The sequence below is a fragment of the Homalodisca vitripennis genome, chromosome X (assembly GCF_021130785.1).
Source record: "Homalodisca vitripennis isolate AUS2020 chromosome X, UT_GWSS_2.1, whole genome shotgun sequence".
NCBI lineage: Eukaryota > Metazoa > Arthropoda > Insecta > Hemiptera > Cicadellidae > Homalodisca > Homalodisca vitripennis.
Genome location: NC_060215.1, coordinates 117,544,292 through 117,570,588, shown reverse-complemented (window position 1 = coordinate 117,570,588; position 26,297 = coordinate 117,544,292). Strand labels below are relative to the sequence as shown.

The following is a 26,297-nucleotide window of genomic DNA, read 5'->3' as shown; positions in this document are numbered from 1 at the left end:
TCAGGTTGGGAGTTTTAATTTGTACAGGACAGTAATCAGGGTGATACATAAAATAGTGTGATATGTGTTGGATGAAGTTGGTTGGAACATTTGGTTCATTAAATAGGTAAATTTGTACATGCATTTACATATTTAATGCTTAAAATCAGAGCATGAGAAATACAATTCTCGTGTCACTTATAATTCTTGATGCAATAGGCTCAACAACTGTGTTGAACTGTTATGTGTCTCAATAACTGTTGAACCATTACTGCTGATCAAAGATAGAATCCTCATTTTCGCACATGATTTGTTGCAGAATAGAAATTCATAGAAAACATAGTTTTGAGAAAATGCAAGTGATGATATATATTATATTGGAGTCTCAGTTTTAAAATTAATGAATAAACCTATTGTTTTATTAAACATCTATTCAGGAGATGAAACATTTTCATAAATAAAAAAGTATTACTTTTTAAGACAACTACATGATAATCTTTAAATCAAATAACCTTTATACAAATTTTTAAGTAGGTATAATACATACAATATTATTAGAGAAGCTATAGTCCCTACAAAACTTTAAAACATATTTTAAGAGGTGTAAAAAAAGATATTAAAACCTAGGTCTGTCAAGTGAAAGATTCTTGATAAAATTTTGATAAAATTATATATATATATATATATATATATATAACGTTTTATAGATATCACATCATTTTACTATTTAATCATAGATATCACACACGAAATTGTAATTTGTTTCAATATCCGGCACATAAACTAAAAAAATTTGAAAATAGTCCTATTTATCTAGGTTTGAAATTATATAATAATATTCCACAGGCATATAAAAAACTTCCCTTATCTACAATTACAAAAAAATTAAAAGAAGCACTTTGTCAAAAAACATATTATAGTGTAAATGAATTCTTTGAAGGTAGTTTTTGATGAAAACGTATAGTAAAAATATATCTTTAAAAATATGTACAATGGGTTTAGCCTTGGATTTAATCAATGTTTTTTTATGAAAGTATGAAAGTAATGTTTTAGAATAAGTTTAGTGATGTAGTTTTTAATCATTGACTATGTACCAGTTTTTATTACATTGTGATACTAGAAAATGTATTGTACAATAAATATTTGTCTATTGTCTATATCTAATATATATACAACCGCATGTGTAACTGACTGACTGACTCACTCACTCACTCACGTATACTAATTCTAACCTACTTCCAGATGAGTTAGAGACTTGAAATTTGGTACACAGATAGCTTTCCACGTGTAACCACCAGGAAAATCCCGAAAAGTGAGAATTTTTCATTTTCAACCCCTCAAAAAAATTCCCAAAAAATCGCGCATTCTTCACCCCTGCAGGCATTTTTTGTAAGCCCGATAGCGGGCGAACTGTTGGAGCTAGCTCGGATCTGACGGAAAATTCATGGTCAGGAATGAAGTGAACTACAAAAAAGGTCTAATGACTTTTTGCTCTATCTTCCATGGTTAAGCGACAAAACGCTCGAACATTTGAAATTCCAGAGATTTTTTCGATAAAAATAATGTTTCAAGCCCGATAGCGGCCGAACCGTTGGTCGTAGCTCAAATCTGATTGACCCATCAAATTAGCAAATTGCGCGATCTACAGAAAAGGTCCAGTAATCTTTTGCCCTATCTCGATTGGTTTGGCCGAAAAAAAAACGTGATTATGTACAATATTTTGTTGTAACTTTTACGCGAAACTTTTGTTTTTGGGGTCGATAGCGGCGAAACCATTGGTCGGAGGTCAAAATAAGACTAACGTTTTATTTAGGAAATAAGATGACCTACAAAAAAGGTCCAGTGACTTTTTACTATATTTCCCTTAGTTTGACCGCAAAACGCGATTAAGTGAAAATATTGGACATTTTTCGCCTAAAAATTTACATTCCGGGCTTGATAGCGGCTAAACGGTTGGTCGTAACTCAAAACAAATTTTAAACGGGATTTAGGAAATCACGTGATCTACAGAAAAGGTTCAGTGACTTCGGGAGTTGGCTGAGCGTTAGCTAAGCGTCAATAGTAGATAGGGACAGAGGAATATTTATTATGTTCACAGACACAATACCCTCTAAAAAAGGCCCAAGTGTGTCATTAACCCCCGGTAATATTAAACCCCCCCCGGGGATTTCCTGGTATGACCTGATAACCTCCTGTACATTCAACCCCCTGATGTGTTAACCCCCCTGGTAACATTAAACCCCCCCAGGGAATTTCCTGCCATGACCTCATGTCCGAATTTTACCAGTCACCAAATCTCTTAACCCCCCCCCCTGGGAAGATCCTGGTATGACCAGATAACCCCCTGGAGACTTATCCCCCGGTAACGTTAACCCCCCCTGGGAATTTGTTCATATGACCAGACAATATCCTGACGAAATTAAACCCCCTCTTGTCTTAACCTCCTTAACATTAATCACCCACCCAGGGAATTTCTCGCCTTGACTAGATAGTCTCCTGGTGATATTAAACCCCCTGTTCGACTTAAAATACTGCCTTGAGGTCGGTTTTTATTATGTTTATACTAAACAATTCAAGATAGCTGACCCGTGCAGACTTTTCTCCCGAGCTCATTTCTGGCTAAACCATAGGTCGTAGATCAGATCTGAGGGCACAATCGAAAGACAAAATTAAATTTCCAACAAGAAAGGTCCAGTCACTTTTTGTCGTATCTCTAACGGTTTAACCGCAAAATGCCCTCAAAGTCAAAAGTTTTTACGAATCCGGAAAAAAATCTATGAAAAAGGTCAATTTTTAAATCCCTTGTCATTTACTTAATGTCCGGACTTAACCAGTCACCGAATTCCGCTTATCCCCGAATTTGCAAGCGTTTACTTTGGGGGCCTGGGGGCGTAGCCCCCAGCGAGCCGAAGGCGAGTATATATATATATATATATATATATATATAAAGTACTTTTTGCGATTCAATATTTATTGAAATCATATGTATATATATATATATATATATATATATATAAAACAAATGACATTACCATTGCATCACAGAATAGAGAAGTACATGTGGATGTGACAGAATCCACATATTCATCTAGGACATTTTGTTTTGTAGCCCTCAAGAAACTACTTTTGAAACTATAAGCTCAATTTCAACTACTTTTAAATGGAAACCAGCGTGATTTCGTCTTAATAAGAATATGGTTCACTTTAAGCGTAACATTGATTTGATAGTGTTCTGTTTAAACACAATGAACACGCATAATATCTGGAGGTCACTCTAGATAATAATCTATTTATTGCTATGTATTCACAATGTTCATCGTATCACAATAGTCTAATAGTCAAATTTAGTAGGTAGGCTTCTCATCTAGATTTTCACACACATTTAGATTAACATTTCCTACATTCTTTCCGATACTGTCATACAGACTTGACAGTAACACAATCCAGTACTTTCAGATATCTCGGCAGACTCATAATGAATTCACGAACACAGTAGAACATGTTGGGCACCAAAGTATTTGAGATGAGTTTTAAATTGATTTTGGTTATCATAATTTTGTATACATTCCGGGAGTTAATTAACATCAGTCTATGTTGGTGAGTTCGAAAGATGTCCCTTCTTCTGGTTTAATATTGATGAACATTACTGCCACTAAATTAGTACTTTTTTCAATGAAATCAGTCAATGGGTAAGCGAGCACAACCGCTTTAAAGATACCCTTGCAAAAGCCAGAAGCGCTAAACATGTCAGTTGAGAGGTATCAGTTGATTGTTGCTCCTGGCTTTTGTAAGCTCACCTTAAAGTGCTCCTTATGCGTTGAAGGATTATGTTGAAAAAAAAATACTGTTGGAATTGTTATTAACATTTCAAAATAGTCAATATCATGTAAAATTTTTATAACTTTTATAAAAAAGATGATGCCTGTCAAAAGACAAAATGTTTGCTGTTCCCTACTTGTGCAAGCGTACCTTTGAAATGGTCGTCTGGCTTAGTCATTAACAGATTTTGTTGAAACAAGTATCGTTGGAATTGTAATGAAATTATTCTGTAAATTGTAATAGTTTGTGTTTAGTAAATGTTGTATTACTATTCTGAGTCTTTTGTCATTTGATTTTGAAAAGTTTCAACAGATGCCATTTCGTTAATATTATCTATTCAAACATATGTGCTAAGTTTCGTTTTTTTAACTTAACTAGTTTTAAAGATGACAATTTTTTTATAAATAATACAAAATGGCGGCTAGCGGCTAAACAAGGCATATCTCAAACTATGTTTATATGACATTTTTGTTTGAAATGATGAGTACTATCAGCCACAAAAGTTTGTGACACCCTTTTTTTGAACCCCTGTATAAAGAATTTTGTGATGAATCTAATAGCCTATTTGGATCTAAAGACTCACTCCATTTTGTTCTGATACAGCCTTCCCAAAGTTTTATTCCATACATAAAATGTGAACGAATTAAGCCATATTTTTTTAAATTCCGGAGGAACAAAACTTTGTCAGATTATGCATAGGCATAGTTGACTAGCCAAACCATATTATCATGCTCTTTCCACGTAAATCCCCTATGTACGTTCATTCCCAGAAACTCTTTGAAATTAGTCATAGAACATCTTTCATAAACACGGCTGGTCACACACAAAGGCAGAAATGCTGATGAAAGCAGAAATTTATGACATTTAATTTAGACTGATTAATTTTAAAATTTATTTTAGTCAATTATAGAATCCAATTTCATGTACAAAGTTATTTTCCATTCTTATGTTGATTTACTTTTAAAACAGAGTCATGTCATCAGCATATTGCATTAATATCCAATGCTGGATAACTGAATTTAGTCTAATGACATTGATTAGAAAACACCCAAGAATAGATCTCTGAGGGACTCTGTCAAGTGTTTTAATTTGGTTTGAAAGGACTTAAGGGAAATGAGGACTGAAGAAGTGACTCAAAAGTGCAGAAGACTAAATGTCTTAACTACAACGTACAAGGTACAACATCTCATGGTGCACACAAAAAGCTTTGGACAGAATAAGAAATATGCTAATCACATGTTCTCGGCCCTTGAATCATTGAATAACATTCTCCCAAAGGTTATTTGCTGTTGTAATTGTAGATCTATTTCATTCTGAATTCAAATTATTGTGAATTTATAATTTTATTATTTTCTACTCTAAAGCTTACAGGTTAAGTGGGTTGTGTTGGAGTGCAGGAACATCAATTTATTGTTAAATATGATGTTTCTCTAGGTAATATTTATTCAATTACAGTATAGTTTAAGTAAGTGTAAAATATCAGTAGTATAGGCATCTGAACAGCTTCTCTTTCCCAACTCTAACTTTTACATTGACAAACATGTTTAGAGTGCTCACATTCCATATAATTTTTTTAACATCATTTTGTAACTTATAATCCTAGTTTGATTCTTGCGTCTCAAGATTTTCCAACCCTTTTGCCCCTTAATGTCTTAGGTGGATAGCAATTTATCACTTTTTATGGTATTTATAATCGTGTGTGGTTTTCAATGTATTATTAATTTTGTATTCAATATCTTTCATTTCAGGTGTTAAAGGATAAAATATCTCAACAAGTTTATGTACTTGCTTCCTTATCTTCCTAATCATTTCTCAAAGAATAAAACAGTTCATCATTTACGTTAAGGTGGTTACTTAATGACATTGGTTATATCTTTGGTTATATGTTGCCCTTTTTCAGCCATGTTTATTGGATCATATGGAGATCAACATCACAGAAGCTGAAAAAAGAGCAAATTCAGCATTAAACATTCGAGAATACTATACAGTCTACCTGATTGAAACTAAGTAAGTCGTGCTTTATTACATTAGATTATGAAAGTGCTAGTAGTTACCCGTGGCTTCACACACAATTTTGTAGGCTTTGCACGTGTAAGAGCTCTTCTCGTTTGAGCGAATTATATTTCTCAATGTTGAGTGAGAAAATATGTCAAAAACTGTATATTAATGCCCATTGTAGTTTACTCTGGCCTTAGCATTGTTTGTGCCATAGTAGTTTTACCTTGTTTCCCTGGTCAAGAAAATATATATATATATATATATATATATATATATACACAGGTCTGAGAAGCCTACTTCTGTGAAAAAACTACTAAGAGGGGTATTATTACAGTATTTAAATTTGTAGTAAAAGTTAGATAGTAACTTTGTCTTTGATATATGCATTATAGTACTGACCAAGCACTGCATACTTAATATTTTCTAAAATGTACAGTTAAAAGTATATTTTTACTAAAACTTTAATTTTAGTATCTGGACATTTTCTTACTCTGTGCTTTTACACTATAAATAAACAAATTGCAAATAGTGGTTAAATTAATTAAATACATGACATTGCTGCCATAAAACTGTTTACACAGAACAGTTGATTAGATTTAACAGGCTCTTTCAATTAATAATATTTGTTTGCTGTGATGCAACTTAAGACCAAGATGGGATTTCTCACTACATTAGAGATAAGTGGGGCATAGCCCGGAGAGACTTTCCGCCTGTATCTTTACCAGTGACGCTATGAATGTCCATACAAATTTCAGTAAAATCAGTTGAATAGTTTACGTGTTAAAGCATAACAAATAAAATCACTTTAACATTTACAATATTATTAGGAATATTTTAATAGATCTTAATGTCTAAATAATTTTGTTGAGTATAGTTAAAAATATTAGCTTTTTCACATTTTAAAGTATGCAAGGATTTTTTATGACTATTCATTGTTAAAATCTGAATGAACAATACAAAGGATAGGTACATTTTGTTGCCCAACAATTTTAGCTAATGTATAGTATTATTGTGCTAATTTTCAAAAAAATTTCAAAAGTGTAATAGAGCTTTGTAGTTGTGCACATATTCTTATCATAAAATTAGTTCTTATATAATAAAATGCCACACTAGTTTGCATTCTCAAAATATATATTGTTTCCATATTTGGTAAAAAATTTTAAAAACCTATTCTTGTAGTGTAAACATCAATTCCTCAGTTTCATTCAAATAATTTTAAACGTTTTTATTTTAAAATCGCATGTGGGATTTTACTAGAAAATCTTTAAGAATAGCATTTTGTAAAGAATATAAAGTTTGGTTTAAGAACAGGCAGACCAAATCAACAAATTGGAACAACATACATTTGTAGCACACTGTAGGCTGTGTACATAGCCTTATTATATGCATCTTATTCTTCAAACAGAATACCATCCTGAATGTTCTTGAATATTAATATAGATTAATTTAAAACCCAATTTACAATAATTAGCTGTATTCTGAGTTCTTTGTGTGTCTGATAAGTTTTCTCCTGAATAATGTGACCAACTCTTAATCAATTAACTGAAGACATTTTTTTTGGAAGTGCAGACATTCATATTTAACATTATGATGAGAATTTGACTATATAAAAATGGTCAAACCAACCTTTGTTATCCGCTTTCTGTATATTGTATATACTGGCATTAAACTGATCTTAGCAATCTCTTTACTATTTGTCACAGATTTTTCATTTTCCTGTCACCACTTCAACTATTTTGTCATCTTCATTTTTTGCAGTGTAACAAGTGTGTTCATTATATTTGAGTATTATTCAGTATTATCTGTTATTGTTTTAAGGACGCTGAATAAAGAATGGCCAGCAGTTACTCGTTCACTAGGTCTTCTGTGGAGGAGATACACAGAGTTCGAACAACTGAGAGCATATCTAGAGGTGACCTATCCATGGGCAATTGTGCCTCCACTGCCAGAGAAACGTCCCCTCTACACTTGGCAAAACATTCCTAATGATACCTTTGATCCCGATTTTGTTGACCGTCGAAGAGCCGGACTAGAGGTTGGTTTTTATTTTCATTTTAGGTGCAAATAAAATGAACAAAAGTGGATGACCTATAGTTCGTTCAGTTTAATTCAAAACAAAATGTGCAGACAAAATTTATGAGTATAGTTATTGAGAGACTACATTAATAAGTACATTTTATTATTTGAAATGATATTAAACTGATGTTTTATTCAATTCAATATATTGAGCATCTTTATTTATATGTGGGTAGTTGAATCGTGAAATATAAACTTCTGTAAGTTTATTTCATAAATAATTGTGACAATATTTGTTTATTTAAATTTTTATTACATGTCTACTCATTGTGGGGGTTAGTAACATTAATTAATTTATTAATTTGCCAAACTAATAAAAAGATGATCTTTGTGTGGTTGTGAATTAATTCAGGTAAATGCCATTGTTTCCATAACCACCTGATGGCATAGTAAAGCAGGTGTTAACTTCTGCAAAATGAGTAATGACATGCATAATAATGAGATTCAATGTAAAAGAAAATAGGAAAGAGCAATAGTTACATTAATTAAATAAAACAGCAGCAATAGGTACATTCATTAAATAAAACAGCAGCTTTGGTTTTGAAAAATAACCCAAGCTAAACCTATTAATAAAAGCTCAAGAAAATGCTCTGAGTTTTGTACTGAGCTCATAATTCATTTTTAATTCCCCAAGCATTTAGCCTACAGATTTAGAATTACTTTTTTGAAACAGAGTCTGGTTTTGTTAAAATAAACTTATTTGGATATTAATATAAGAATGAAGCTCAACCCAAAAGAATTTGATTAGGGAAAATCAATTGCAAGAAATCTTTCATCATAAAAATATAACAGATAAAGAAGGTAGATTATGATTAACCTCCTTTTAATCAAAAACTTTTGGTCTTTACTAAAAACACTCATCCATCTACCCTCAGCCTTACCCATCCAAAATTTCCTGTCACTCTGGAACTACCGCAAAAGTCCTTTTAAAACTAAGTGCTTCTTGTCCTAAGAGAATAAACTTATTAAGTTAACTCATCCATAAAATTTTTTGAATAGTTGGATCATGTAACACTTTAAGAATGTTTTATTGACTAAGCATTGCTTATTGGTTGCTTTGCAGCGTAAACTGAGAAACATTTAATTGCATTTAATCCTAAAAGGAACTCTGCGCTTGCTTCTAGAGTGACGGGTTATTCAGGACGGGTAAGGTTGGGGGTAGGGGGCTGCCTCCTTTACAGATCCATGAGTTGGGATAGCTGACACTATATCTCAGTCATTTCACCTTGGAAGTAGGGGGCCCAGCTTTGTACCATCCTCTCCAGTTAAAGTGGTCAGAGGTAGCACACCCTTATGTCCAGGCTAGTAACTGCCTTTAAAACTTAGGGAGCTTCACCAATTCCAACAGTCATCCTTCGCATTAGACCAGACCTATTGATCTACCCTTGCACTCCAATATCTCAACATTTGTGGGTGCCGAGCCTATATTTAAGTGATACATTAGTTTTGCTGTACCCAGTGAAGGTTCATCTGGAAGTTATAAACCAGCCAGAAGTGAACTCTACTAGAGAAAACAAAGTATCCTACCACAATGATTAGAATCCTTTTGATCTATAGATTTATTAATTAAGTTTCAAACTAGGGCATAGGGCAGTGAAACAACACCGCACAGTGCAATGCAATCTCAAATTAGTCATACATTAAACAATCATGTGAAAATTATAATATGGTCATGTAAAATACTTACATGATAGATAAACTGCTATAGTCATTGGGTGATAAAACACTTGTCTCAAAACGTGTAGTGGATAATCTGCAACTAAAACTTTTCAAACATTTTTGACAAATGAAACTGGCATTATTACAACCTGTTATTACATTTCCGTAACTTTTATAAACCATGACTGTATAAATCACCACTGAAAAAATTCTATTCATTTCTTAGATTTTACAAAATAAAAATAATATTAGTTTATGTAATAGTTTCACTTAAGTTATATAAAATATTGTAATTTATAATTCTAAAAACTTTTAACAGTGTTATAAGTTTTCTATCAATGTAATAAGTGTATACCTATATTAGACATTTGGGCTCAATTTAATAGTACTTAATACTGAGTTTTGATTTAGCAATTTCAGTCAGTTTGAAAATTTTTTCAAATAACTAAATAATAGACCGTTTTCTTTGGAGGTGTTCTGTATTAGTAGTGTTTGATGTGTTGCAACAGATAGGATTATTTGGATAGTTATCTAAAGCAAACCATTACTCAGATATGACAATGGTTCTTGATAAAAACAGTTTTCAATTACAATAAAGATTTGACAACATACAGACATTACTGTTCATTAATACAATGTTATCAGATTAATTGGCTGTGTTATAAGATAACAATAGATAATTATGATTTTGTATTGAATCCAAATTTCAGATTTGTTTATATATCTAGCGCTATTTAGAACAACTCAGTGAAATGAGATGATTTTTTAATTATATAGATTAGTCTAGTTTTAAAAGTAATTCTTTACTAAAAAATAGAAATTTTAAGTTAAGCAGGACATTTATTTAAAACAAGTGTTTGGTATAATAAGTGAACTAAAGTGCTATGGAAAGGGGAACTGAAGCATTAATACTAGGAAATAGTGTAATTTATTGTTTAAGTACATTTGAAATATCATTAGGAAGGTGAGAGCTCTTTTTTTAGGAAAGTATAAAAGCTTATTTCAATTTAATACCTATTACAACTTATTTTAATAAAGGTAGTTTTATGAAGAAATTGTAGAAATTTGTCAAATTGTCATCTAGAAATTAGATCATAAGTACGTTCTAAAACTGACCTTTAAATTTGATTTAATGACATAGCAATGATCCATTTTTAAAATATCCATCATGTATTTGTAATCTGTTTGACTTCTATGTCATATGATACCTGAACCCTTCATTCAATTTTAAAGAAATTACCATTTTTCATCCATTTCCAGCCCTCTATAACCACAAGATAATTTTGTCAACAATCATTATATTTTTCAACTTGTAAGTTTAGGAATTTAAATAAAATTATTGGAAACAAACACTTATGTAATAAACAGACAGATAAGACGTGTCTATATTTTCAAAATTGTAATCTAAAAATGAAATGTGTATTATTTTTTATGTAGTACAAATAATCAATTCAACACATTTAAAAATAATTATGATTTCATTATAAGTTATACTGTTACTAAAAACAATTTGATTACCAATTGAAATAATTGCTACATATACAGTATATTATAGTTTTTCTTAGGTTATCTATTTTATTTTGCAAAGGATTTGTTTCATAAGCATTTTCTGTAAGTTAAAATAACTCTCACACTTTTCAAATGTATGACCTATTAAGCCTTTAATCATCTCACCTAATTTAATCATTTTTTAATGATTTAATCCTAATTTAAATTTAAAACATCTAAATTTAAAACACCTAATTTAATCAGTAGTTTTTAGTAAGTTTACTATTGAACATATTTTACCAGAACATTGTATTGCATTACTGAAAAAACTGTGTTTGTTTAAAATCCAATAGCAAAAAAAGTGAACATGTTTTTAAAATAATACAGTGTTTGAAAATTTAAAAACGTTCTATATGGTTAATTATAAAAAACTTAATACATTTTCTAAAGATCAGTAATTAGCTTTATAAATAAAATTTAAAAATATCAAAAAGTTTGAAAAAATTCTGATATTTGTTCATATACATTTTTGAGGAGATACTTAAAAAAGCATTAAGAAGTATCTCTATTACTGCCCAGCAATGTTATAATATTAGTCTACAACTCCAAAAACTCAATGAATCGTGTCTTGTATCCAGCATTCATCCGAGTTTTGTTATTATCCATAAGATTTGATCTTAAACAATAAAATGTTTAGTACCCCTATAAATTTTATACGAAAACAGTTTTTATGAAAACTATCCCTCCAGTGGTTTATTGATGATGCGTCATTAGCAATCATGCTAACGGAAAGGTTCCTTGCTGACGCATCAGCAATTTAACATTGTTGTAAATAGTTGGCTGTAGACGTGTCCATCCATTTACATTGGTCGATCAGATGGTCCATATTTGTCTCAGAAAGTTTATTGTCTTTAAACACGAATCATGTAATCGACCAAGTCTTCTTTTACAGTAAGGAATACCTTAACCTATTATGAAATAAATGCTCTCTTAGTGTGTTAAATCGATATAGGAAATAACATACAATCAATATTAAAAAATGCATTTCATATATATCTCTTCAAATTAACCATTACATCATTCTAAAATATAAAGGCTTAACAACAACAAAAACTTAAAACAACACTAAGATGTGACAACAATAAAAACAAGAAAAAAAGTTAGTAAATAAAGTATTATAAAAAACAATAACCACTAAATAAACAGGTATTACACTAATTTAAAATCTTAAGGTACTAGTATCACAGGCCAAAAACTTTTTACAGAGTAAAAGTCTTCATCCTCAAGCCATTCCTGTAGAATTTTCCATTTTTCTTGTGGTAGATTATTGAATGTCTTTACTTTCATAATGAAATGACTATATCTAGTTTTTTTTTCCAGTTTTACTGGTAATATTTCTATTATATGTTTCTTTATCTTATATATATAAAAATCTTGAGTCACGATGTATGTTGCCAATAAACTCCAAAACGACTGAACCAATTTCAATCAAATTTCACATGTATCCGTAATTTAGTCTAACTTAGAAGATAGGATAGTTATTATCTGAATTATTCGCTTATGTCGTGAATATAAACGAATAAAATGAAGAAAAGTTTTCAAAGCGCCTGCACATTATAACCTGCAATTACGAGATAGATACGTATATTAAACAGTGAAACACTATTTGAAGGCGCTAAGTTATGATGTATAATTGTCTAAACTAAATTTTTGGTTGAACTTAAAGGTTGAGTGGTAGACCACTTTGTAATAAAATACATTATGCATGTACAATACATTTTTGACATATTTTCTTGATCGTGACATCAAGGTAAAATCTACATCGGGGTTGGAAATATAATTTACTTCAACCAGAAATGCTCATACGCGGGCAAAACTTACGAAAAGCGTGCGAAGCCACGGGAAACAGCTAGTAATATTATGCCTTTGTACCACTTGCCTAATCTTGTATGTTGATAGATTTTGTTTAATATCAACTAAACCGCAATAAATTTATAAACCCGAGAGAGTAATTATTTGTAATTCTCTAAAAAAAAATCTTACATGTCTCTCTTTCTGAAACATTTTTTATTGTTCCTAGAGCTCTCTTTTGCTATGTAAAATCTTTTTCATAACCACAGCTGATAGCCATAGTGTAATTCCATATCTCAGATGAGAGTAGAAAAATGCACAGTAAATAGTAATTACCATATTCACAGTCAAAGAAAACCTAAGCTTATGTAAAATATATGTTACTATAGATATTTTCTTTTACATAACTCCTAAATGTGTTAATCCCAGCTCAGTCTACTATTCTGGTGTATTCTCAACAGTTTGAAAGGTTTTACATCTGTATAAATATAGTGCATCAAGTAGAAAATTATTGTTTCTGTTTTATTACTATACAATAAGGTTGTTTGCTTCAAACAATTCTAGTGCTTTTTCTACGGCTTGAATTTCATCCTCAACCAGTGTATCCAAACTTTTATTCCAGCATGAAAGTATAGTATACATCTACAATACATACAGCCGCATATGTAACTGACTGACTGATAGGGTATACAAATTCTAACCAACTTCTAGAAGTACTGGAAACACGAAATTGTGCACACACGTAGCTTTATTCGTGTAACCACCGGGAAAAGTCAAAAACTGGAAATTTTTACTTTTAAACTCATCCAGAAATTTGTGAATTTTTGCACTTTTTCATCCTTGCAGCTCTTTCTTTGATACATGATAGTGGGCGAACTGTTAGAGCTAGCTTGTACCTGATACAAAATTCCTAGTCGAGAATGATGTGGACTACAAAAAAGGTCCAATGACACTTTGCTCTATTCCCATTGTTTTGGCTGTAAAACACGATTATGTACAAAATGTTTGAAATTTTCAAGTGAGAATTTAGTTTCCGGGTTCGATAGCGGCCAAACCGATCGTACCTCAAAACAAATTGTCAACAGGAATTAAGAAATTACATGATCTACAAGAAAGATTTAGTCACTCTTTGCTCTATTTTCATTGGTTTACTCTCAAAACGCGTATAAATATAATCCTTTAGTAATTTTACGTGATAAATTTATTTCTGGGCACGATAGAGATCGAACCGTTGGTCTTAGCTTAAATCTAAAATATTTGATAACTAGACAATGATGTGATATACAAAAAAGGTCCTTAAGTGGCTTTTTGTCGGGTATTCTTACTTAAGCTTGAAAATTGCTCTCAATTACAAAATCCTTGGTCGCATATTGCTAGTTTTAGACATTTAAAATACTTCTACCACTACAATTTATGCTATTCGATCCTGATCCCGATTGAACTTGTATTACTATGTAAACAATTGATAATGTATTCTTATTCTTATTCATTTCTGTAGGATATCTTGAGAATGAAATGAGCTGTGGACTTGAAATTTTGCACAACACTTTGTTACTATGCTAAAAGATGTAGTTAAGATAAGGTATGTGTACCTACCTCCATGAAATTTGACTGAGGATCACTGGCCTGCGATATTTAGAGAACAAATTAAACTATGAATATAAAACTTTAACATATTACTTTATTTCCACGTTAACAAGATATAGTTCAATGAGGGTTGACATCCCCCCTGGAGTTGGATGAGCGTTAATAGTAGATAGAGACAGCGTGTTTTTAATTAATTTCACCAAATAGTGGTTTATTGTAGGATATCTTTAGAACATGTTGCTCGCTCAATATTTAATGTTAACCAGACAACAAACCCTCTAGCAAGTAACCCCTTCTACTTTTAACCCCCGGTTACAATAAAACCCTCCTCCATTGGAATCTCACTGATATGAAAAGATTATCTCATGATTTAGTTAAACCCCCTGATCAACTTATTTTTCTACATTACGGTACATTTATTCTCATAGCACAGACACAACTTTCCTCAGTAAAGGACCACATTTTATTTTAAGCCCTCGGAATATTGATCCCCCTTCCCCAGGAAATTCCTAGTATATCCAAATAATCTCTTGCGTAAATTAATCCATCTAACTTATTATGGTGATAAAGATTACTGTCTATTCTCATAGCACAGACACAACTCTCACCAGAAAAGAACCACATGCTCTTTTTAACCCCCTCCCCGAGAAATTCCTGGTATAGACAGATAATTTCAATTGTAATTATCAGCTTATCACCGGATCAACTTATTTTACTAAAAAAAGTATTGTCTTAGATGAAGTATTCTTTAGATAATAAAACAGCTTGTTCTAACCCACTGTGGTACTCAGTATACAGAGTTTAACGTACTTCCTGGAATGCTAGAAATTTTGCATTCAGCGCAATCCTATTGTACTTCTAATAACCACTAGAAAACACCTAAAAGCTGGCAATTTCTTCATTTAAATTACCCTAAAAAGTTCACAATGTCTGACCGGTGCAGACTTTTCTCACAACCTTTGTATCGGGCAAACCAGAGGACTTAGCCAAAATCTGAGAGCAGGATCATTCTAGAGTTTTAAATTTTGTACAAAAAAGTCCAGTTATTTTGTCGTATATCAAGCAGTTAAGCAACAAAACACGTTTAAAGTCAAACACTTCAGTTAATTATTGGCAATTTTCCATGTTTATTTGTGTTCAAAGGCCAGTTTTGATCGATCTAGTGGTTGGAACACAAATCTAATGCATTATCATTATTGAAGATTAAGTGATCTTTAAAAAAGGTCATTTGGTATTTCCTTGTATCTTTATTTGTCGTCCCATAAATACACCTCAAATTCAAAACTTTAGTAAATTCTAGTAAATTTAATAGCATAAATTATTCTTTTACTTTGTTATACTACTACATTTTGTTCTATTAGATTTGGTCTCGAGATTCTTTTTCTATGAAATCTATGGATCATTTTAGCACTTATTGCTGAGCGTTAGTAAAGCATTATGACCCACACAATTCTCGAGAACGTATAGAGCTGTGAACATGAAATTTAGAAACCTCATGTCCAAATTCAAATAATACATAATTCGCACCCAGCAAGCTGAAGGGGAGTCATCAGCTTATAAAAATGATGAGCATGGTATATTAAATGTTGGACTATTTTTATAAAAATGGTCCAAGGACTGATATTTGTGGAACTCCCTATATTTACATCTTTAAAAGTTGATTTTTCTTAGCCCTGGACTACCATTTGTTTCCTATCTTCTAGATAAGCTGGAAATACGAGTAAATCAAGCTCTTTATCTCTTATTCCATATACAAGCAGTTTTTTATTAATCAATTGTGTGAGATACAATCAAATTCTTTTTTCAATTCAACTAGAATAGCAGAGGATATTAATTTGTTTTCAACATCCAGAATAATTTGTTATACTCCTTTACTGTATTGCGGCCCTGCATGAAACCGAACTGTTTGTTGCCAAAACTGATTATTTAAGAAAAAAATTAAATGTTGCTTAACACTCTAATACCTTACTAAAAATTGGAACCAGAGGTATTGGTTGGTAGCTAGATGGATTATGTTTTTGTCCTTTTTTTAAAATATTGTAGCCACTTTAGCTAGTTTAAAAGACAAAGGATATACCCTTTGCTTTAATATCTTATTAAAAAGAGAATTTAAGGATATAAAATTATTCCAATAATTTCTTTAACAACAAAGTTTAAAAAACCATAGTAATCCTCACTACGAGATGACCTGAGACTCTGTACAATTTTTAAAATATCGGCTTATCTAATTTTTTTTCTAGTTAAAATGCTCTTCGCCCTCAAAATAGTTTACAACATATTCTTTTACATAATTAATAACCTCAGGTATACTTTTATTATAACTACTTAAATCTAACTTACTAAATCAACAAAATATTCATTAAATGTATTGGAATCAATAACAATACCTTGAATAGATTTGTTACAGCCATTGCAATAAATTATTATATTCATTTTTAATAATGTTTTAAATTTATTAGAAACATTGGCAATGATGGTTTGTCAGCGTATTTATTTTCTAAAACAATTTTTTTTGTAATGTCTGTTTGCTTTAATGTATGCTTTTTGTATTTACTTTAATCTAATGTACCCTTATGATTTTTGTATTTGTCATAAAATAAAATTATAAGTTCCTTCATCTTTTTCAGTTCTGGTAAACCATTTGATTTTTGGCCTGTTAGACTTTTTTTACCTTAACCTGTCTAATTTTACAGCATTCTTTAAAAGAATTTGTGAAAATATAAATAAAATACTAGCCAGATTCTTCACCATCAGACATAGAATACAATTGCCTCCAATCTCTTAAAGCTAACATGTCTTTGAGATTCAAAACTGTTGTAGGAGTCAAGCCCCCCTAATATTTTAACATATACTAAATGGATTTTCAGGACTAAAGGATAATCTGAAAAAATATGGCTCAATAACCTGACATTTAGTGTTGTCTTTGCTAATATTTGAACAATATTATCGAATACTGCATCTTCCCCAGTTTGTTTTTGATCCAAGCAGTATAGATTAAATGATCATAACAAATTAAGGAAAGGCTGTGTTTCTGAGCTTATTATACCAGTATCTATGTTAAAATTTGCTGAGTTTAATTTTTGTACCACTATATTATTTTACTGACATGTACTTAATTTTTTACATGACTGTTTTTTTACATACATTATAAAAATAAATCTAATGAATTTAGAAAACAATTTACATCTCTTCTTTCAGAAATTGAGTTATGCTAATTAACAGCTGTGGAAACAAAATAGTATTGCTTAACAGCAGTAGTTGTTCCACTTATGGACATTTTCTGCATAGTGTATTAGTTTTGTATTTGTACATACCTTTCTCATACAGTAAATATTATTCTAAAATGTATAAATATATAATAGAATAGAATAATGCTTTATTTCTGAACATCAAGTGAACACAGAGAATCGTGCAAAAAATGTTGAAATGATACGATTACCTATATTGTAAAAGTATACATTGTGATTATGTTTTCTTCTTTAGTTAAGTTCACTACCTTTGATATTGTTCACAAACTATTCGATTCATTAGACTGGATCAACTGTCAACAAGGAGTTCAATCTGTGTTTCATTGCTTCACCTGTCAGTAGCTTGTTTCAATAACATTTTTTAATTAGCTATTTCTTAAGTTTTCTGCATTATATAGGTTTTAATTTATAGAAGCGTGAAGTGAAATGTAACATTTAACATTTTTTCATATTCTACCCAGTAAAGAGAATTTAAAATTACTCAAATTGGTAAATCTACTATACATAGTAAATAGCCCAAATTCATTTTAAAAATTAAATGGATTAATTTAATTAATTTGGATAGCTTTTCTTAATGAATTAAATAAAGTTTAATAGATGGAATAATGTCATTTTATTATTGAAATGAATAGATCTAAGGAATTATCTACCTGCTCAAATTATGAAGTTGCACAGTGCCTAACAGAGCATAGCTGAAGAACAGGCAACTGATTGATTTATTTAATTTCAGAATTTCCTACACCGTATTGCTGCACATCCCATCCTATCAAAAGATCAAATATTTCTTGGTTTTCTCCAGCAAGAAGAAGGGTGGAAGGAGACTGTCAAAAAGACAGGTAATTTGGAGCTGTTCTTCAATTCAATTTATACTTTTATCGATTTACTTCAGTTTTGATATGATGAATTGTGTCACTTGTGATGAATGCTTTTATCTTGGTGGCTTGGTTTGGGAAATTTGAGGCAGTGAAATTAGATTATGGAATTTTCAGATTGACTTAAACATTTTTATGGTTTATTTCATGTTTATCGTTTTGGGTGGTTTGATGAAATAAGATTTGTAAATCTTGCCATCAGGAAGAAACTCTTGGTTTAAGTGTTATACTCAACCTGCATTATTAGTAATAAAAAAATGAATTCTTGAATTCCATCAGCTGTGAAATTCTGACTAAGAAAGAAATCAGTCTTCTATAAATGTTCAAATTTTTCACTTTTGTGATATGGGTGTGGTAGAAAATATTTATAGCAGTTTAAGCGAATTTCAGAAATAGACCAATAGTACCACATTGTCACCATATTAAAGGTTATACTTCAATGAATGTTTTTAAAACAACATATAAAAAGTTGGTTCATCACTGACTAATACTGTCTTATGGGTCAAAATATTGTTGGAATACAAATACTGATGTTAATTTAAATAAGACTACTTATGAATGTACATATCTAAGAAATGGCACAGTTCTATCATATTATAATAGACATTATTGAACCTTTGGGATCGGTATTAAATTCATATGATTGTGGTTTCTCATATTGCCTGGCCACAACGGTGGCCACGGTTGTTCTCTGTCTCCGGTCAGTCAGGTCTTTGATTTATGAGCATGTCCTGTTCCTCAGCTTGGCGGACTACATCTAGAGACCCCTTGCTGTTTTGCCATTCAGCTCGTCAGTCTACTATGTGTGGCCCAATATATTGTGCAGTTATATAATTCATTATTTATCCAGTTGTAGCTGAAAAGTGCTACAATATCTTGACCAAATAAGTAACTAAATTTTCACTATTTGCAGCACATGCCATAGGAAGTATCTTTCAGAAATAAATTTTTATGACTCTCGGTGTCACTATAACTGCTATAGGGTATCCAACCTACTTATTAAAATACTAGTGAGTTTTGTGGAGACGAAGCTGAAAATATGGAAACAAGTGTATATTCTGTTGATACTAGAGACCTAGTTGAGACTGATTGTATTTTTATTCTGTAAATAAAATTACTTTTTAAACAGATCAACTTGTAACTTAATTATATATATATAGTATATATTACTTGGTCCACTTAAAAGCAAATAATAAATAACCAGTCGATAAAGTTTCAACCCTGAAGTTAATAAGCTTTGTAAATTATTTAAGAATTTCATTTAAATCTGTCATTTAAAGAGCCGAAGGTCAAATTCTGTTATTTAAGTCTGAATAAAAATTATGTTAATGGTTATGCAAGTGCTGAGTGGTGACGCAAAACACTATGCGTGGCCTAACTAGCTGAGAGGACAACCACTTGAGACTCCATCTGAACTGAGGGAGAGATAAGGTTTAATCACATTAGTGGCCTCTCAATAGCAAGGGGTTAAGGGAAAGGCTTTGATAAAATATTGGGGATAATTTAATTCCTGGCCTGTGTCTGTGGTACGAGATGGAGATGAAAGTTTTAAGTCCCCACCACTGACTATAGGAATGTTTATCGAGATCTTGGCACTAAGTTGAAGTTTTCCAATAATGTTCCTAATAAAGCTGCGATGGGTGGAACCCTACAGAAATCATTAGTCTGTACTCGTACTTACTGGTCTCTAGCCCTGTCCACTTCCGAGCTATTCCAAAATATGTTAGTTTCTAGAAAACCCTTGTATTAATAAGACTGTTTGTCCTTGGAGTGGTTGTGCCTAATGTCCTCATTTGTATTTTTTTTTTTTTTTTACCAGCAACCCTTGTCTAAAATCATGTGAAAAAACCTAGTAATGTTAAAACCGGTTGTTACTTGGCATGGGTGCAATTAATTCATCATGTATTTTCATATAACAATGAAAACTTATCATAGTATAGTTAATTAGTATAATTAACATATACTTAAGTCAATGGGAAGAGGATAATTTCAGCTCTTGGAGATTTTATGCTGTGCTTTCACAATGGATTACACGTGTTTCTGTGTGAAATCACTAACAGTTATGTTAAACTCGCAGAATGATTGAACAGATAGATATATTTGTAACTATATACTGGCAATTCTTTATTATTTCATCAGATGCTGACAATACTTGAAAAGAAACTGATTGCTAAAGCTTTGTTGTTAATTGTTTGTCAGGGTACCTGCAACATGCAGAAACTAAACTTCGGGCACTCAGCATCGGTGTCAGACTCAAGTCTGCTGATCCAAGATTTGATGATATCAAGTCCTACGCAACTGGATTGCATGTAAGTCCTACATAAATGTGCTGTCAAAGGAGATTAAAAAAAAATTAAATCTAATGTACTCAGATTGTGTGTGTGGAATGAAAATGGCCAAACTTGTCCTAGCCAATAGTGTTCCTGTTTGATCCCACATTCTAAAAGAATTAGACCCAATAATTATTTATAAATTTTGCTCTTTATAAAATGGTTATATTTTTTTGTTTAGAGAATTTATAATAAATTGTAAGTTTTCAGCAGAATTTTAAGTCAGCTCTAATTAACATGAATCACACGTCATCAATAACTACTATTAATGTTTTGAGGCATTTGATGTACTAAGTAAATAAATTAATCTTAAGTGGCCAGCAATAACCTAAATCTTGTATGGTATAAAAAGAGAATTTATCGTGTACTGAGGGTTATTGGAGTACTTTTGGGCATTTTGGTTTCAAAACAAGTATTTTATAAAGAATCTCCCCTCCCTTAAATGAATTTGATATTTGTTTTTTCATTGTTTTTGGCATATTTGGTGACCAATGGTGGTTGCATGTCCTGACTAATGTAACTTCGGATATAACTGACTGGAACTTTACTGTCCTTTGACGTTTTGACGCTAAAACCAACAAAAGTTTCCTTCCTTGAACCAAGAGGAACCTATGTCAAGTCACTAGGATCTTTCTATGAAGAACTATTACACAGATAGACGGATACTAGTAATCCCTGACATTTTCTATAAACAATGATATATATGTCACATATAAGTTGAACTTTCAGTAGTATGGAACAGGTATTAAATCTTTAATAATGACTGTAAAGTGCATACCATCATGGAGAAAATTATCAGTAATTTGAGAGTTAAAAATTCAAAAAATTAATATGTTAAATATGGCAGGGTTCAAGTACTATATAGTTACATCAATTTCTCATAAAAAAATTCCCTGATCTGACATCTCAATATTCAGGAAATTTTCAAAGGCTCGTTTTGTGCAGGGGATATATAAAAGGGCTTTGTGTCTGGTGGAATAATTATGTATATTGGAAAATGAACTGAAATTTCCTATGTTTTCTTGATCCTAATGAGTGTTTGGTCAATTTAAATCGATGGAAAACTAAGCAGATGTAAACCTCTAAAACTTGACTTGTTGGATGCATGGTACTTAATTCAGTTTATTTTACGGTCTTTTTCAAGTATGGAAATCTTATTTACTTCTTCTGAATCATTCCAGAATTCAATGCCATATGTAAAATAGGACTATATATATATATATATATATATATATATATATATATATATATATATATATATATATGCATAATATACCGTTTGCAGTGTTTTAGTATCCACTTTTAAAGACAGGAAGGCATAAGATAATATGTCTTACTAAGCTTATTCAATAATGAATCAACTTGCTATAATAATTAATCTGTTCATGAGAGATTATTATGTTTGCTTTATATTAAGTAGCCTATCTGTTAGATTACTCCATTAGCATGATAAAATATGTAACAAGAGGCAGACACTACTGCCACCTCTCACATCCTGAGTAACAGTTGAGTGGTGTATAAATCCAACCGAAAACTCACAAGCAAAATGATTTCTTTAGACAGCATGCTTGCTTGTACAACTCTTTTTCTCAACCACACATTAACAATATTGTAACAAAATAATCTACCTACCCTTAAACTGGATAATCAATGTCATCTAATAGACCTTTTGCCTCCTGAAAATGAGCAACTTTGTATGATCTTCAGTGTTGACCAATGTAGGATTATTAATGTAAAACAAGAATGGTGTTAGAGTCAAAAATATTGTGATAATTCAGTATATTACAGGGTAACCTACACAACCTGTTGAGAATCCGCGCCAAACTAGCAGCTAAGCTCTTCAGTATAAACAAGTTACACCAGGGTTATGGAAGAGTCTTCAGTGAATGGAGTGTTGTTGAGAAGGATATGGGGGATGGTCTACAGGTCAGTAATTTTTGGATTGCTCTTATTTTATTTTTCTGAATTCAGAAAATGCATTGAAAATTCATGTGTTTCAAATTTAAATTGCATGGCTTCTAGTTTATCAGAGGTTGGTGTTGACATGGAGATTGACTAATGTTCAAGAGTCAAGAGTCAAACAATCTTTATTCGTGATAACCATGTTACATGGAATAGTGTCAAAAATTAGTTTTAGAGTAAACAGTAAATTACACACAAAGAAATAACAATTTTTATACATTATTCAAAAAGATGTATAATATCAAAAAACTCCAAATAACTGTAAATTGGGTTGTTGGTAAGAAATGTTTTGAGCTTTTGTCTGAAGTGCTTTACAGATAACAGTCTTGTGTCAACAGGTAAAAGATTGAAAAGCTTCACTTCACTGATACCACCTCAAAACTTTTTTGAGTTCTTGCGTATTTATGAAATTTAATGAAGAGATCCTGTCTATGTCTGGTATTATGCTCATGTATATCTTCAAAGGCTGAAAAGTTTCCAATATTGCATCTGACATAACTTAAACAGTCAAGTACAAACATTGCTGGCAAGGTCAAAATTCCAAGTTCTTTGAAGATTGGTCTACAATGTGCTCTAGATGGGGCTCCTATCATTACCCTTAATGCTCTCTTTTGAAGAACCAGTAGACGAATAGCAGTAGAATGGTTTCCCCAGAGAATGGTTCCATATGCCAAGTAGCTATGAATATGGGCATAGTATACGGTAAGCAAGGCCTGAATTGAGATGGTGCGATAAAGGACTCTGAGAGTAAATATTCTGCTACAGATTTTCTTGACGAGCGAGCTAATGTGTGTCTCCCATCCCAAATTAGATTCTAGGTGCACACCAAGGAACTTAACAGCTTCAGAATGCATATTTCTAGTGCGATTTGATGTAAATTTGATGTCCGGTTTAGCGTCATTGAGGCAGAGACTATTTGCTTCAGACCAATTTTGTATGATGTTCGATAATCCATCCAATCTCAAATTCAATGCCATGCTACCCCTCTCACATACAGCAAGTGCTAAGTCATCAGCAAACTGGTAAGCTTCCACCGATTCACTCTGAATAGCATTGGGGAGGTCATTTGCATAAATTATGAATAACAGTGGTCCCAACACTGAGCCCTGTGGGACTCCATGCTCCATCAACTGTAAAGTAGATACACTGCCCTCCAAACAAACAGCCTGATAACGTTCATCAAGGTAAGATTTCATGAGTGCAATACTTGAATCTTGAAATCCGTAGTGCTTTAATTTCAGAAGAAGAATTTTGTGAGAAACAGTGTCGAAGGCTTTGGTAAAATCATACATCCTTCCACCTACACTAAACTTGTTTTCTAAGCCTTCAGAGCATTTAAGAGTGTATGATAAAACCGCGTCCACTGTACTGCGCTTTGCTCTAAAACCATACTGACACTTGCTGAATAGAGAGTGTGATTCAAAATAATGTACAATTTGTCGATTTAATAAAACCTCAAATATTTTTGATAGGACAGTAATAATGCTTATAGGCCTAAAATTACTGTACTCTGACTTTCTGCCTTTTTTATGTACAGGGCCAGGCACAACCTGTACAAAAATCCTCTAAAAAATGGATTTGCAATCAATGTCTGTCTGTTGATGTTACTTTAAGAAATGATAGGGAAGGCAATAGAAATAGGTAATGAGGTAACACAGGAGATTCAGATGCAAAATGAGATTATTAAAACACTAAAGAGGACTTGAATGAGGCAAATGAAGTTATTAAACATCTAAAGAGCCCATATAATTCAGCTTGAAACTATGGTCTTAAAAAAAGAAGAAGCAATAATAATGTTAGAAAGAAGACTTAATTCGTTAAATATTAAGGCTGAGGGTGCTAATAGGACTGGTGGTTTAAGATCTCACATGGGAGAATATAACCTACCAATAATACACTCTACCCCAGAAGGCTTTGCAACAAGAAAACTCTGAGAAAAAAAATATTTCTTCCTTTGCTATGGTTGTTAAGGGAAAGAAAAAACTTGTAGTCCTGCAAAAATAAATAGACCTAGTAATATAGAGCCCACTGTTCTATCCAACCGTTTTGAAGCCCTGAGTAGTGAAGAAGAAGAAGAAAACTCTGAGGGTCCTGTCACTGTAAATAGTGTACATGATTCAATGAAAACTGGGCAGAAGGTGAATAAAATACTAATCTGTGCTGACAGTCATGGCAGGGATTTAGCATGGCATATAAATAAATCCCAAAAAGCATTTGAAGCAGTAGGGTATGTGCGGCCAGGTGGTCGAACCAAACAAGTGTTAGAAAGAAGAAATATCGAAGAAGCTAAACTTACCAAGGATGATGTTTTAGTTATATGCTGTGGGACAAATGACGTGGCTAAGAAACGAAGCCGATGAAGTAATTGAAGGTGTTACGAATATCTTAGACTCAGCTAAGGAGACTAAGGTTGTTATTGTGAATCTGCCAAACAGTAATGATTTAGTGGACTGGTCATGTGTGAACAAGGCGGTGAGGGAAACCAATCAACGACTCCAAGAGCTCAGTAGAAAATATGAAAATGTAATTTTGGTGGAGGCGAGCAAAGCTGAAAGACACTGGCATACTCGCCAAGGTCTCCATCTCAACCACAGGGGAAAGAAGGGGTTAATCAGAAATGATAATGGAAGCTGTAGCAGCGAAGCAGCAGCGAGGACATCCCTGCCGTGAAAGTGATGAACAACCTACCCCACCGGGAACTGAGTCACTGTTGGGAAACGCCTCGCCTTTCATACAGAACAACCACCCATAGAACATAGGTAAGACTCTTTCATACAGAACAACCACCCATAGAACATGTGTCAACAAATCTTAACATTTATCATTGTAATGTTCAGTCTATAAGAAATAAATTACATGAGATAGATATTTTTTTGACAGGCACCAATTGTGACATTTTAACATTAAAATGAGCACTGGTTATTTGAGGGAGAATACTCTCTCTACATCCCCTCAGGATTTAAATTAGGTAGTATCTGTGGTAGGGATAATTCATTTGAACGTGGTGGAGGCAGTGCTATATATGTTAAGCAAAATATTGAGGCCCAAACTTTAGATGTAAAACAATTTTATAAGGACAGGATCTTTGAAGTAACCGCCCATTTTACTGCCAAATACTAATTTAATTATATCCACTCTTTACAGAACTCCAGATTCGAATGTCAACCAGTTTTTTTAAATGTACTTGAATCTTTTCTATTGTGTTTGAGTAAGAAGTATATAGGACTAACGTATGTGGTTGCTGCTGATTTTAACATAAATATACTGTCCAGATCACTTGAGAGAGAATATTTTTTTAATTTACTTCGCTCGTTTGATATGTACTGGTTAAATGAAGAGCCAACTAGGGGTGATAAATGTTTAGACAATATTGTTACAAATTTTGATAGAAAGAAAGTGAATTGTTCTGTAATAGAACCCCACTTATC

General features: G+C 32.1%; 1 protein-coding gene across 2 annotated transcripts in view; it reads left to right on the top strand.

Annotated features, from left to right (window-relative positions):
* LOC124369825 (sorting nexin-4-like) overlaps nucleotides 1–26,297 on the top strand; it is a 72,561-nt gene that overhangs the window by 6,962 nt on the left and 39,302 nt on the right. For both annotated transcript variants that reach the window (XM_046827949.1, XM_046827951.1), the window contains exons 2-6: nucleotides 5,699–5,805; nucleotides 7,615–7,831; nucleotides 18,436–18,541; nucleotides 20,777–20,886; nucleotides 22,696–22,833. In XM_046827949.1, coding sequence (XP_046683905.1) covers nucleotides 5,699–5,805; nucleotides 7,615–7,831; nucleotides 18,436–18,541; nucleotides 20,777–20,886; nucleotides 22,696–22,833 — 678 coding nt within the window. The remainder of the gene's footprint in view (nucleotides 1–5,698; nucleotides 5,806–7,614; nucleotides 7,832–18,435; nucleotides 18,542–20,776; nucleotides 20,887–22,695; nucleotides 22,834–26,297) is intronic.